The sequence below is a fragment of the Patagioenas fasciata genome, chromosome 5 (genome assembly GCF_037038585.1).
Source record: "Patagioenas fasciata isolate bPatFas1 chromosome 5, bPatFas1.hap1, whole genome shotgun sequence".
In the NCBI taxonomy this organism is placed as follows: Eukaryota; Metazoa; Chordata; class Aves; order Columbiformes; family Columbidae; genus Patagioenas; species Patagioenas fasciata.
Genome location: NC_092524.1, coordinates 43,161,258 through 43,174,331, shown reverse-complemented (window position 1 = coordinate 43,174,331; position 13,074 = coordinate 43,161,258). Strand labels below are relative to the sequence as shown.

Genomic DNA, 13,074 nt, shown 5'->3' with positions numbered 1-13,074 from the left:
AACCAAAGGGAAATACATACGTACAGCATTGTACTCCAGAGAGCAGTGAGTGTCCATTGCCCTTACTGAGCTCTACAGACAGTCATAAAACCTGATACAATAGTAATTTTATTAATCTGCTTGATTTCTGATGTTTATTTGACATAAAATGTATCCTGCTAGCTTTAAGATCAGGGATATTTTCTTGCCATTGGAACAAGGGCAATTCTATCCATGCAGGGACTGATGGCTTGGTGAAAATGTATGAACCAGCCTATGCTTTACGTGCAGTTCAAACCTGCAAAGTTTCTATGCAGAGGGAAGTAGAAAGTGAGGATCTGATCAACTTCCCTATTCTTACAAGTGGTAAACTAGAACTGGGGGCATGAGGCATCTTTCTAGGGTATTAGTTGTAGATGCATAACTATGAAATGTAAAACATTCAGCTTCACCTCTTTCATGCCACACATCCTAATGAAGAGGTCCATTACACAGAGCTGGGATTAGGGACTGTATCTGAGCCAGCGTACAGCTAGACCTGCAATTTTTGGGGGCTCGTTGTGGTAGCTTAGCCAGTTGCTATGTCAGCTGAGCCAACAGCTGAGCCATGATGCTGGATAGTGTACAGGTTGTTAGATTTGGGAATGTTTTAACTATAATCTCTGTGAGAAAGACTTGATTTATTGTAAGTGATATCTGTCAGGATTCTACCAGCAATTTATTCAACAAACACAGTGAAGACAAACAAATAGAAGTTTCCCAAACTCCCGAAACAAGAAGCATTATAAAACCAGAAACAGATTAGTAAGGTAGAATTGTAACACAAACCAATTGTCTGGGAGATTTGTGAAAAAACATGATCATTGAAAGCTTGAATGAAACAAGATAGGAACAATATCCCTAAACGTTTTATTTCTGTTTGAAAAAAACTGATGCTTCAATAACTTGTGGGACTGTCACCATATATGACTGTGTTGGAATAAATGCAGGCATATGTAGAGTTGGAGCATGAATGTTGTTTTATTAATCCGCAAGGGCATTGAGCTATAACTAGTGTAAATCTCTAAGTAGAAATTTTGACCTCACTGAACATAATGGAATATTTGCTCTTTAGTTCACTGGGGTCAGAATTTCAGTCTATATAAATATGCTTTTTTAGGGAATAGTCCCCAGGTACATTGAAGCCAACGAAAGCTTTTCCATTGACTGTAACAGACCTTTCATTAGGGCAGCAGTTCTTGTTCAAAAGAGTGTTGTCACTGCTATAGTCCTGCAGATCTTATTCACCATTATACTTGTTATGGTCACATTCCTGAAACTGCTTTTGTCTTCTTTTATCTGAGAACGCATTAACAAGGTCTTTTTTTCAAAGTTCCTAATGGGCTGCTATGATCTGAAGCCATCAACAGCCCTCTTTATTTTTTTTTCTGTGTGATTTTGTGCAACATTTCTTCTTTCCTTGTTTCTCTCTGATGTCTTTAAATAACCTGTATGAGAAGGCAGGATATACTGGTCTTACTTTTTCCATTTTTTTCTGAAATGTTGTCAGTGAATAGGCAGAGTAGCATTTTTATTTATGTTTCTTCCTACATCTAGACCTACCATTAAAATTTAGGATTCTTCTTGTTTTAATATTTAAAAATTATTTTATCTCCTGTAAAAATCAATCAAGATTTTTAGCTGCATTCTGTGGTCTTCCAAGAAACACAACCTTCTCACTTTGCTGATTTTTCAAGTCCTGCTTCTGCTTTTCAGTAGGGCTTTCTAACCACTACTTTAGCTTCTAACGCCTCTTCAAAATACTGCATAACATTGTGGGTTTTGTTTTTTTTTTTTTTGGTATCTTCTCATTGTAATCTTAAACAATTATTTCCTATTTTGTACTGGCAAATCTCCTGCATTGTCTATTTTGGCGAACTGCAGTTCTGCTGGGTTTTACCTTCTACAGCCAGTGTCTGCTAGTTCCTGAATTTTAGCTCTAATTTTATTTTCACTAAACCAGGGGGATTTTCTAGTTAGGTTTGAACTTGATTTTCTAGGATAGACAAGTTGCTATGAAGTGTTTTGGGGGTTTGAATTTTTTTTTATCTTGTTTTTTCCACAAAGTGTTCCTTTTCTCTTTTCTTTCTTTTCTTTTCTTTTCTTTTCTTTTCTTTTCTTTTCTTTTCTTTTCTTTTCTCTTTTCTTTTCTTTTCTTTTCTTTTCTTTTCTTTTCTTTTCTTTTCTTTTCTTTTCTTTTCTTTTCTTTTCTTTTCTTTTCTTTTCTTTTCTTTTCTTTTCTTTTCTTTTTTTCTTTTTTCTTTTTTTTCTTTTTTTCTTTTCGTTTGTTTTTTCCAGATGCTAGAGAAGTCAAGCACATCTCTGGGCAAAGATAATGAACCACTTCAGCTTCTGCAGGAGTTATAATGGGCAGGTAGACTTCCTGAGCTACTCCCCAGTCTAATTTAAATGTGAAGATTTTTCATCCAGGGCATAAGTTTGAACAACACAAAAAAGAAAAATGCAAAGTCCTGTACCTGGGATGGACTGATTCCTTGCAATGGTACAGGCTAGGGACTGACTGGCTGAGTTGTTGCTCTGTGGAAAAGAACGTGGGGATCCTAGTGGATAGCACGCTAGACATGAATCAGTAGTGTGCTCTATGGGCTGTACAAAAAAGTGTATAGCCAGAAGATCACCAAAAGTCATTATTCTCCTTCACTCATCACTCCTTAGATTGCATCTGCAACCTAATTTTAAGCTCCCAGCACAGGAATTATATTGGTAAACTTCGGTGGGCTTAGCAGAGGTCTGTCAAGATGGTTAGGGGCTGGAGTACTTGCCCTGTGATAAAAGGCTGCGGGACCACGCTTCTTCAGCCTGAAGAAGAGGTGGCTTCAGGAGGACCTAATGGCATACCTGCAAGGAAGTTACTACAGAGATGGAGCTGTGAGCTGCACAATCAAAAGAGGGAAATTCCAAGTGGATAGAAGAAAAACAAAACAAAACAAAACAAAACAACAACCCAAACTGTGAGGATAATCAAGCCCTTATTAAGGATAACTGGAACAGGCCGCTCAGAGAAGTGGAAATGCTGACGTTGAAGGTTTTCAAGATCAGCTAGACAAAAAGCTAAACAATTTGCTTTGAAGCAGTGTTGATCCTGTTTTGAGCATGAGGTGAGACTAGATAATATCCCAGAGTCCCTTCCAAAAGGAATGGTTCTATGAACAGCTTGTTCCTATAAGCCAAGAGAACAGCTATACATAAAAGATGTAACTAGCCTCACCTATTGAAAAAAAAAATAGCCTAGCAAGAATAATTATGCTATAGTCACACAATCCAGTTTGGAATCCCACTGTGCAGGATGCTGGTAACAGGAGAAAGTCCCTGTGTTTATAAAGCTTGCAATCCAATCAGCTAAACTGGACATACAGTGAGAGCAGGAACACAGTGAGGTGAAGCGATTTTCTAGAAGTCATTCCTGTCTCCAGGCTCTCCTGAGTCCTAATCCAGTGCTTATACACTGGACCACGCTGCACTCACACTGCCTGCATAGGTCTCTAAGTTTTCTGAAGATCAATGTTTCATAAAGCACATTCTATTTCAGAGAGAAGTGGTCATTCAGAAGATTAAGGTCTTTTTCAAATGGGATGTTCATCTCTGCCAGGTGGTATGTTAAGTCTGAGTCATAAATATCTTTTATTTCTTTGGTCAGATAGTGCAGTGAAAGTACAACTTGTCATTTCTGACTTCCAGTTTCAGGAGCACCAAGTAAGTTTCTGAATTTGTTCACTTCTGAGCAACTGATGCAATCTCCTGGATACTGAACACTTAAAATGTAAATGATGCAAAATTACTTTGTTAATAATTTTGGATAGTTGAATTTTTTTTTTTCCACAAAAAATGTATCTAATCTAACCTTTTTCTGCCAAATGCATCTTACCTTCTAGAAACTTCAGTGACTATTTGAAAGCTTTACAGAGCTTGATGCTGTTGTTGCTTGCCACATATTATGATAGAAGCTGTCACTGTTCTCCTGCTTTCTAGTTGCAGTTATCCTCCTATCTTCCCTTACAGATCAAGCAAGGTATTTTTGGACTCAAGGTTTATACTGCTTTCTATTGTAGTCATGTCGTTTTGAAAAGGCTAATTAAATGTGGCTGTATTTGGGTTGCTACCCCTTTATTAGGAAATGCTAGCAGTGCATGGTGCAGGGGGAGCAGAGTTATTAAAATCTGGGACTCTGCATTTAAGAGGCAGTTTGCAGATAGTCTTTTTCATTTAGAAAAACACATAAGTCAATCATAAATGCAGTCAGTCACTGAAACTTCCAGAGAATTATCTGGCTTCACTGCAGGCACAGATAAATTACAGATTATGGGCCTAAGTCTCTTTTCGCACCAGGGTAAATCAGGAGCACCATTACTGAAGTCAACAGATCTCTGCAAGAAAAGAATTAGGCCCTATGGCTTTTAATAACAGGAATACAAAGAGTTTAATTACAAGGAATCAAGCTGAACCTCCCTTCCCCCATACACAGACATATGCACATACTCTGGTAAGGTTTGTCTCTCGTAACATTGTTGTGCTCCTGTTATCCTGATCAGTTACTACCTGTGTGCAAGTAACAGGGACTTAGATGCTATAGAGATGGAGGCTGGCTAGATGTTAATACACAGGATGGTTAAAACACTGGTAGAGCTGTAGTTCAGTTCTACATTGAAAAATCTGGTGAAATCCCAAATATGCTGCAGTTACTGACCTCCATGTTATGACTCAGAAATAAAAAACAAAGAGAGGAGTTAATTTTCTGTGCTAGGGATTTTCTCACCTAGGCAATACATCTTTGAAGGAGTAAAATAATGCACAGCACATGTAAATGAACAGTTCCTGGAAGCTTTGGTGATACAAATATATTATTTTTATTCCCACATATGTGAACAATCTAACATGTTTATAAAAAAACCTTGAAATAAATAATACAAAAAGTTATATTTGAGCCACCATCTGTGAAACTCTATGACAAAAAAGCATGTGAAAGATGAAGACCCAAGTTGTGGTATATAAGTAACAGTTCAGGAACGAGCAAGTGTTGTACCAGATTATTTTTACAAAAATGGAAGTACTTACAGTCTAAGTGACTATGTCGGATGCCTTCCACATCTTCAGCATGAATGAAGTGGTAACATCTCTTTCCTACAATATCTACAGGAGTCAGATCCATGTAATCAGTAATCCTAAAAAGGAAAAAAAAACCCGCCTATAATTCAAAAGGGAAAAGAATACAACAACTGTCAAATTACTCAGAAAGTGAAATCTGCTAAAAAATTTTTCACCACTATAGTAATTTGAATGGAATATCTGTACAAATAAGACACCGTTAAAGGAGAGAAAAAAAAAAAACACAACACCCAAACATTCTTTAAAGAAACCTTGAAATCATCTTATCCATTTAAGTTGAAAGTTAAACTCTAGAGCATATTGTCTCCATAGCATAACACCAAGACAATATAATTCCATCAAATTGTAAAGCATTAGCAATAATCCAAAATCCTCATTAAAAGACCAAGATGATTCAAGGTTACATAATAAAGTAAAAACATGTTATGTTTATAGCAAATGATTAGAGACACTTTTCATTTCAACAGATTGGCCTTCTATTGGGTATATTCATGAAAAAGCTCTTCAACCGTTTCTTGGCACCAAGTCCAAACTGATATTTCAAGGGATATAATTTAAATGCTGAGACATACAGATGCCTCAGGGTGTTATCTTTTTTAGACTAATTCATTTGGGAGCTCAGCTTTCACTCTGGGCCCTTTCAACTGGGACTTTGTTGTTTATTGCACACAGAAACTTTAAAATCTATTCTACAGACCTTTGTGTCTGTCTGTGTGTGTGTGTCTGTGCGCTTGTGTCTGCATGCATGTGCAAACTTCTGTCATGGAGTGTCAAGATGTCAGTGTCCTTAAATGCAGTACAGAAAACAACAAAACAATTGGAAAATGCCTTGCTCACAAAAGCATTTAAAAGCATGTCTGTTTTCCAGAGAGAGAATAATTTTTATGATTTGAAATATGCTGCAATGTTTGGGGTTAAACCCACTTTGCAACTGTAAGATATAATTGCCATCCATTTAAGGGAGTGATAAGAAACACCAAACATCTTGATATAAACAGATAGCTGAAACAACTGGAATGTGATGCTGAGGGAGGCTAGTGGGGCAGCTAAACCAGACACCAAGTTGTGTAGGTCTGGGGGGTTCCCAGCAGGCAGAGGGGGTGAACACAGCCACAGATGCACTGACTAGCAGAGCTGTGTTTGCCTGGGTCTCTGAGGCAGGGAGAACGCATAGACCAGAAAGATTGGAGGAGAACAGAAGCATTAGACAGCACCAGAGCAGCACTGGTGATTTGTCCCAGTTAAACACAAAGAAACGAACATAACAAACATGAAAAACATCACAGGTAAAGCAGGTAGAGTCAAATTTGCCAGGAAAAATTGTCAAATCAGGTTTAGTATAAAACACAACAGCCTTCTCCCACTTTCATGACAGAGCATGTTTAAGGATGTGCACTTTCAAACAACTGCCTAGTAGTTACAGCACTTAACCAAATGTGGGATACTCATCTGGGGATACTCATCTAATGTTTATCACAAACCACAGTTGAGAAGCAACTCCCCTACCTTCTCAAAGAGAACACAATTCACCACGATACAGACAAGTCTGGAATAGTGGCAGTGGGACTCCCTGTCCCTCCTGCCGAGTTCTCCACTTTGGTGGCACAGTGAATTACAGTCTGGGAAACAAAGGACCTGGGATCACTGCCAAGTGCTAAGAAACCTCACCAGAAGAAAGGGAGTCTGAGATTTAAAGGTTCCTGTGCCCCGGACTGTATATTATCTTTTTATACTAAAGTAAGTGTATAAAGAGTCTCTAGAGCAGGAATGAGAACTCAAGTCTTTCCCCCTCCCATGTCTACACTCTCATCACTGGCACACTTTGCTGTCTCTCCTCTGGCTGAAGATTTGTGTGTTTTCTGTTAGGAGGTGGCTCTGCTTCAAGATCAGGGAGAATAAATTGCACGTTGCCCAGCCTAGTAGAGAGGGGCAATCTCCAGGCAGGCCACTGCCCTGGGATGTACCCAGGCTGCGAGTTCTACAGTTCACAGGGCTAACAGGGAAGATGAACACTCTGCCTCCTCCTTTGGTAAATTCGACTCAGCTGTATTTTGTTTCTTTGCACTAACATGTTTGTGTAAAGTCTTCACAGATAAAAATGCAAAGCAACTGTGGAAGCAGGTTCACAATCCCTCAAGTTTAAGGATAATATTGAGAAAATACTGTTTCAAACAGACACATGAAGGACATAGGATTTTTTTAATGAAAAAAAGTGGAAGAAGAAACAGAAAGACTATCCAGATGTAAGCGATGATGTAAGCAAGGACACCAAAACCAGAAGCAAAAGAAATAACATCAAACAGGACACTCATTTTTATATCAAAGGTACCATAGATAGAAAAAAATTTGCATGGAGAAAAGAAAGAAACATTATAGTATATCTTAGAGCGCTAATTAGGAGACAGATCTTGTGACTCCCAAGACCTTTGACAAAATTAAGCTACGGGTTGATGGGTGGGAGCTCGGTTCTCCTGAATACGCAGAGCTGATCCTGTAAAACACAAGCACAGGCCTATGTCTGAGCAGATCAGTGGTTCCAGTGACTTACAGGACTGTAAACATGACTGCAGTTTAAAGGTAGGTATATGGGTACAGTGCTTTGCTGAATTAAAACCAAAACATGCACACATCTGTATGCTTGAAGCTCTCTACACAACACTGTTCCTGCATATCTGAAGGAACTGTTGGCAACCACTGTCACGGCCAATGGGTCAGACCTCTTGCATCTAGAAAACACCATGTTCACTGGGTTATTTTATTTTGGGAATACACTAGCAGATTTGGCTATAGCAGTCAACATTATCTGGGCTATAGGCTTGCTCCAGATGGTCTCCGATCACTAACAGTTGACACTGAAAATACATAGACTGATGATGTACTCTAGCAGCAGTGTCTTTATTTTGCTTTTAGTTATTTATCATCATCTAAGATGATTTGTTCCTCTGCAGGTGCTTTTCTCACTTCACTGACTAATGAAGAAATTCTAGACTATTTTAGAATAGATGGAGAAATTTAGATTATACAAATTCCACATTTGGAAAACAGACAGGGATTAACATATCACATTTTAGGCAACAAAATTTTACATCTCCATTTAACACTCTAATAACAAAATATTAATTGTTAGAAATAGCCAGTGCACTAGCTAATGGATCTTGTCTCAAAGGGAAGCTAACTGTTGACTAGTTGGTGCACTGAGTCCAGGATTCTGATGCAAATCTCTTCATTCAGAGGAAAGTAACAAGATGCACCCAAAGTCATGAGTAACTCTTGCTCCCTGCTGTTGCAAGCAGGCAACCACTCGGAAAACCAGGAGTAGTATTGATCTCACCCCTGCTGATCCAATGGTCCACTGTGAGCATTCATTTCAGTTAAGTAGCATGGCTTCTGCTCCATGCTCCCTGCGGCTGTCAGTAACTCCCCATTGCTCTATAAATAGTGCTTACAGCTTCCCCAGCATGGAGCTATTTTTCTCTGTTTTCATCAATGTGCTTGCTTTACTGTGGCACCACAAAGAATTTCCCATCTGCCCATAAGTGTCAGGAGTCAAGCCCATATATTCAGGATGGGATACTTATATCCTTTTCTATCGTCCCAGAAGAGAGATCCCAACTTCCCTGACTTGGTGAATGGCCTTGGCAAAGGCCCAGATAATTCATCTGACAACCTCAATCAGCTGTTCAGTTAATTCCTTCCTTTCTTCTGTCCTTTCCATTCCTCCGGCTTTTACATTCATATTCTGCTTTGTACCGGCTATGAAATCCAAGTTCTGTCAATCCTACTCCATTTTCAATCCATGGAAATCCTGCTGCCTCAGTGAGCACTTCCCAGACCTGGCAGCAGTGTTTATGCTATTTGAAATTACTTTTATAAATTATTTTAAACACTGACACGGGCTTAAAATGGAACTATTGCAACATAAATTCAAGTACCCCATCATATGCATTCTACTCTAGCATATGAGATATTATATAATCCATCTTGAACGAGGAAAAGTTGCTTTATAATGTTGCTTTTACCTAAATGAATGAAAACACTAGTAAGCTCAATGCTTTCTTGCATAAGTCAGCTGGCTTACCATAGTTTACCATGTGTTATCAGCTCTTTCTATGTGATTACCAACTAGTGCTCCATGTCTGATACATTTCCTGTTTTTCAGTGATGCCTTTCTCAGGCATTTAAAAGAAAGACAAAAATGTTTAATTAATAAAACAAATACATAACTTAGGGCTCATAAAAATGCCAAACTGATGGCAAAATATAAATCTTCCTAATATGGCCCACAAATTCATATCATACTTGACCAGATGGAATAGTTAATTTTCCACATTCCTCACTTTTTTTAATTGAGGTTGCCAATGAAGGCAACAGTAGGTGCAAGTGATTTTATGAAAAGGAAATCTGTTCATTAGCAACTGGACAGATACCAGCAACTCATTTCACAGAGGCCACTGAAGAGCTCTGCAGTGGTAGCAGCTTTCCATTACTACCTGGGTAGGTCGCAGTATAAGCAAAAGGTTTTTTTCTAGATCCTGCTGCTAATCCCCTGAGCTCTTTCAGCAGCTGCCAGATTATACAGAATCTAGAAGCTTGTCAGGTAGACTCACAGGCAAAAGCTCAGCCCAAACTGTAATACTGCTACCAGCTTTCTCTGTGACCTTGTGCAAGCCACTTTCTACAGAGCCGTTTTTCCAAGCTTAAAAAGGAGAAAAATATATTATCTTTTAGATAATGCTTTTGAAGATTAGATGAAGTGTTCTCTCTAATAGCCATGTAATATTATTATTAATACTATTGTGGCAGTTCAGAAACATGACAGCAAAGATAACCTCGTAACTGAAATCCAATATTATTTTAAATTGTTTAAGGCCTTGATTCAACAAAGTATTTGAGTTTACCCCATTTTATAGAAGTTTGTATTGATGTGCCATCCTGATTGTAGGTATTCCATTATGATTGAGCAATTATGATTGCTCTTGTCAGAGAGCTTCCACTCAACTTGTAATATGCCACAGCTGCTGTCACATGTAAAGCTTGCACTAGTCATCTTGTTCTACTTTTTGATGATAGGTCCCCTTGACAAAATTTCTTTTGGCTGCATTACCTCTTTTCTCCTTTCCAGCCTTTCCCCTGTACCTCAGACTTCGATCAATGGACCTAAATGTCTTTATTACTTATATCTTCCTTCTCAGATATCTTCACTCTGCTCTAAATACTGATACCCTATATTTTATTTTTAATTTTCTGGACCCTGAGGGCACCAATAAACCTTAATAGTCTTGATCAGCCTCCCTGGGCGTCCCCCACTCTGCATACAGCCCAGGACCCCACGTCAGCCTCTAGGGCTGTCAGACTGTGCCCTAGCAGTGCCACAGCAGGGCTGGTCTCCGGCTCCCCACAGCCCTGCCCTGTCCAGCCATGGGTCCTGCTAAGCTAGGCCCAGCCCACGTCCTGAACTGGCCTCAGCCCATCCCTAGTGAAGTGCCCAGCTGCCCCACTGCCTGGCCTGCTCCTGGCTGGGGTGGTGGGACAGGCCCTGGCTGCCAGCCCTTGCCATCAGCCACCATGGGGAGCCCCCAGCGCTACCAGCACCCAACACCCAGGGAGCGGACAGCTAAATTTAAATCCTATCATCTTTCACCTTCCTAGATCACTTGTCACTACCACATTGAACATAGCCACCCCAACCAACTCCGCATCACCTGTTCCCACTTCACTGCTGTCTTTCCCAGTATGCCCTTACCCAATTTTAATGTAAAGTTTTCCCACCTCCTTACTGCAACAGATCCCACCTCTCTACCCTACTATCTAGGCCATCTGTGCTTCTGTTCCATTAAACACTGAGCACGATGTGCTGTAATCTGCAAATTAGTTCAAAAATGGAAAACTTCAAAATTTCAGACAGAAAGACTTGTGGAGGGGAGGACGGGGGAGCATAAGGACAGCCATATAGATCAGACCAACGTCTGTCTAGTCCCAAATCTTGCCTCTGAGAGGGATGGTGAGAGGTTGCAAAAGGCAGGGAAAGCAAAGAGGAATTTTTCCTGGTCTATCCTCCCCTGTTCCAGCAAGATGTCCTGCAAATTATGGTTTTTAATTTATCTTTATTCTCTAAGAAAATAGTGGAAATGAACATGATGATGATGAGAGTGAATTCAGTACTCTCGTACCACACCAGGATGACATTTCAGGAGTCACAAATTCACAAATTTCAAAACTTTTTGCCAAGCCCATGTAACAAAAAATACACACAGCTAAAACAAAGAAAAAAGGAGCTAAAAGCTGTACCTATTTTCACAGTAAATGATATTGAGGTCCATATTCACACGAGTGACAAACATGTGGCAGTCAATCCTGACTTCATTAATTGTAGGAGGTGGCAAAGCATGAGCAACGACAACAAGTCCCATGATTTGGCTGGGTACTGTCCGTCCGTGGGACAGTGACACTCTCAGACGTAACCGGCCTGTTATATGAATCACCTGGAAAATAAAAACAATAAAAGAAACCCCAGTGAATTCTGGATGCAACTGTGACATTCTGGATGCAACTATGACATCAGTTTCTTTTAAAGGATAGCATTACTATTCCCTACAGATCACTTAACACAGCCAAAAATTGTACTAAGTAACTGCCAGTATTAGTGCTAAGTTTATTAATATTGGCTGTCAACATGTCCTATATGTCCTCATGGCAAAAAAGAAGACAAGAACATAACAGGTAAATGTGTCACATTCATCAAATAAAAACCTCAGAACTCCTGTGCTATTGATTCTTGTTGTGGTGGTTGCTACAGAAAGAGAGAAGAAGAAGAAAAAACATCTAGAAATTCAACAAAAGAAAAGAGAGAGGGTGATAAAACTGAAGTAATGAAGGACGAAATTAATAAAATATTAATTTTATAACATTCGGAGACTAAATATGAGACAAAAAGATCAGCAGTTTTGAAACTTTTCCAGAACAGATTGAATCGAATTGCTTGTCTCCTACACCATGGAGACATTGCTCACAGCCTTAAATTACTTCTTTGTGGTTGGCAATTTGAGAAGCAACAACCTGAAAGTGATCAATGAACTCAGTTGCAAGATGGTCTTCTAGCATCTACAGCAAACTTTGTAAGAGCTGGTAGACACACAGTGCTTTACCTAGTACACTGTGTATTTAGGGAGAGCTCTGGGGGTGGATGGTTTCTTTCCCTGTTTACAAGATAATGCCAGAAGATGCCCAGAGCTGCAGCCCTGGAAAGTGAAATTTTAAGAATGCTGGCTGAAATGGAATAAGTTGAAACTCCGGGAAAAGGATAATCCACCACTTTCAGTTTCACTCCTTCAGAAGTTCTGTGGATAAATAAAGGTGGTGGTTTTTTTCCAATAAAATAATATAAATACAGCACTGATGTCAGATATCAAACTAGAAAATGGAAACTGTAGTTCCTGTACTCATGGATTAGAGAACCATAAAAACTGGCAGTTGCAGGCTCTCCCAGATTTTCACCCTCAGAGTGTGTTACAACATCAACATGAAGAGAAGGTTTCCAGGAGACAGGGTCCATTTCACTGTCATCCCGGACTCTGGCCCCAAGCCTGACAGTGTTCAAGAAGAGACTGGACAACACCCTCAGATACATGGTGTGAACTGTGGGGTTGTGTTATGCAGGGACAGGAGCTCGACTCAATGATCCTTCTGTATCCCTTCCAACTCAGGACATTCTATGATTCTAGGGCTACTTTCAAAATTGGTCTCTTTCAGCCCTTTTATTGACTCTCTACACAGAAGTCAACAGATACGTTGGTTGGTACCAAGTGCACTGGAGGAGGTGACAGAGATGGGATGTAGTTATACATCCACTGATGCTCATCTCACAAAGACAGCAGCCAAACTCTGCTTCTGATCTGAGATTGATTGATAATAGAAAATGAGAGAGAATCTTTC

General features: G+C 39.5%; 1 protein-coding gene across 7 annotated transcripts in view; it reads right to left on the bottom strand.

The window, feature by feature from the left end:
• NPAS3 (neuronal PAS domain protein 3) overlaps nucleotides 1-13,074 on the bottom strand; it is a 612,196-nt gene that overhangs the window by 22,991 nt on the left and 576,131 nt on the right. For all 7 annotated transcript variants that reach the window (XM_071809391.1, XM_065840021.2, XM_071809390.1 and 4 more), the window contains 2 exons: nucleotides 11,431-11,624; nucleotides 5,092-5,198 (listed from right to left, as the gene is read on the bottom strand). In XM_071809391.1, the coding sequence (XP_071665492.1) occupies nucleotides 5,092-5,198; nucleotides 11,431-11,624 (301 nt within the window). The remainder of the gene's footprint in view (nucleotides 1-5,091; nucleotides 5,199-11,430; nucleotides 11,625-13,074) is intronic.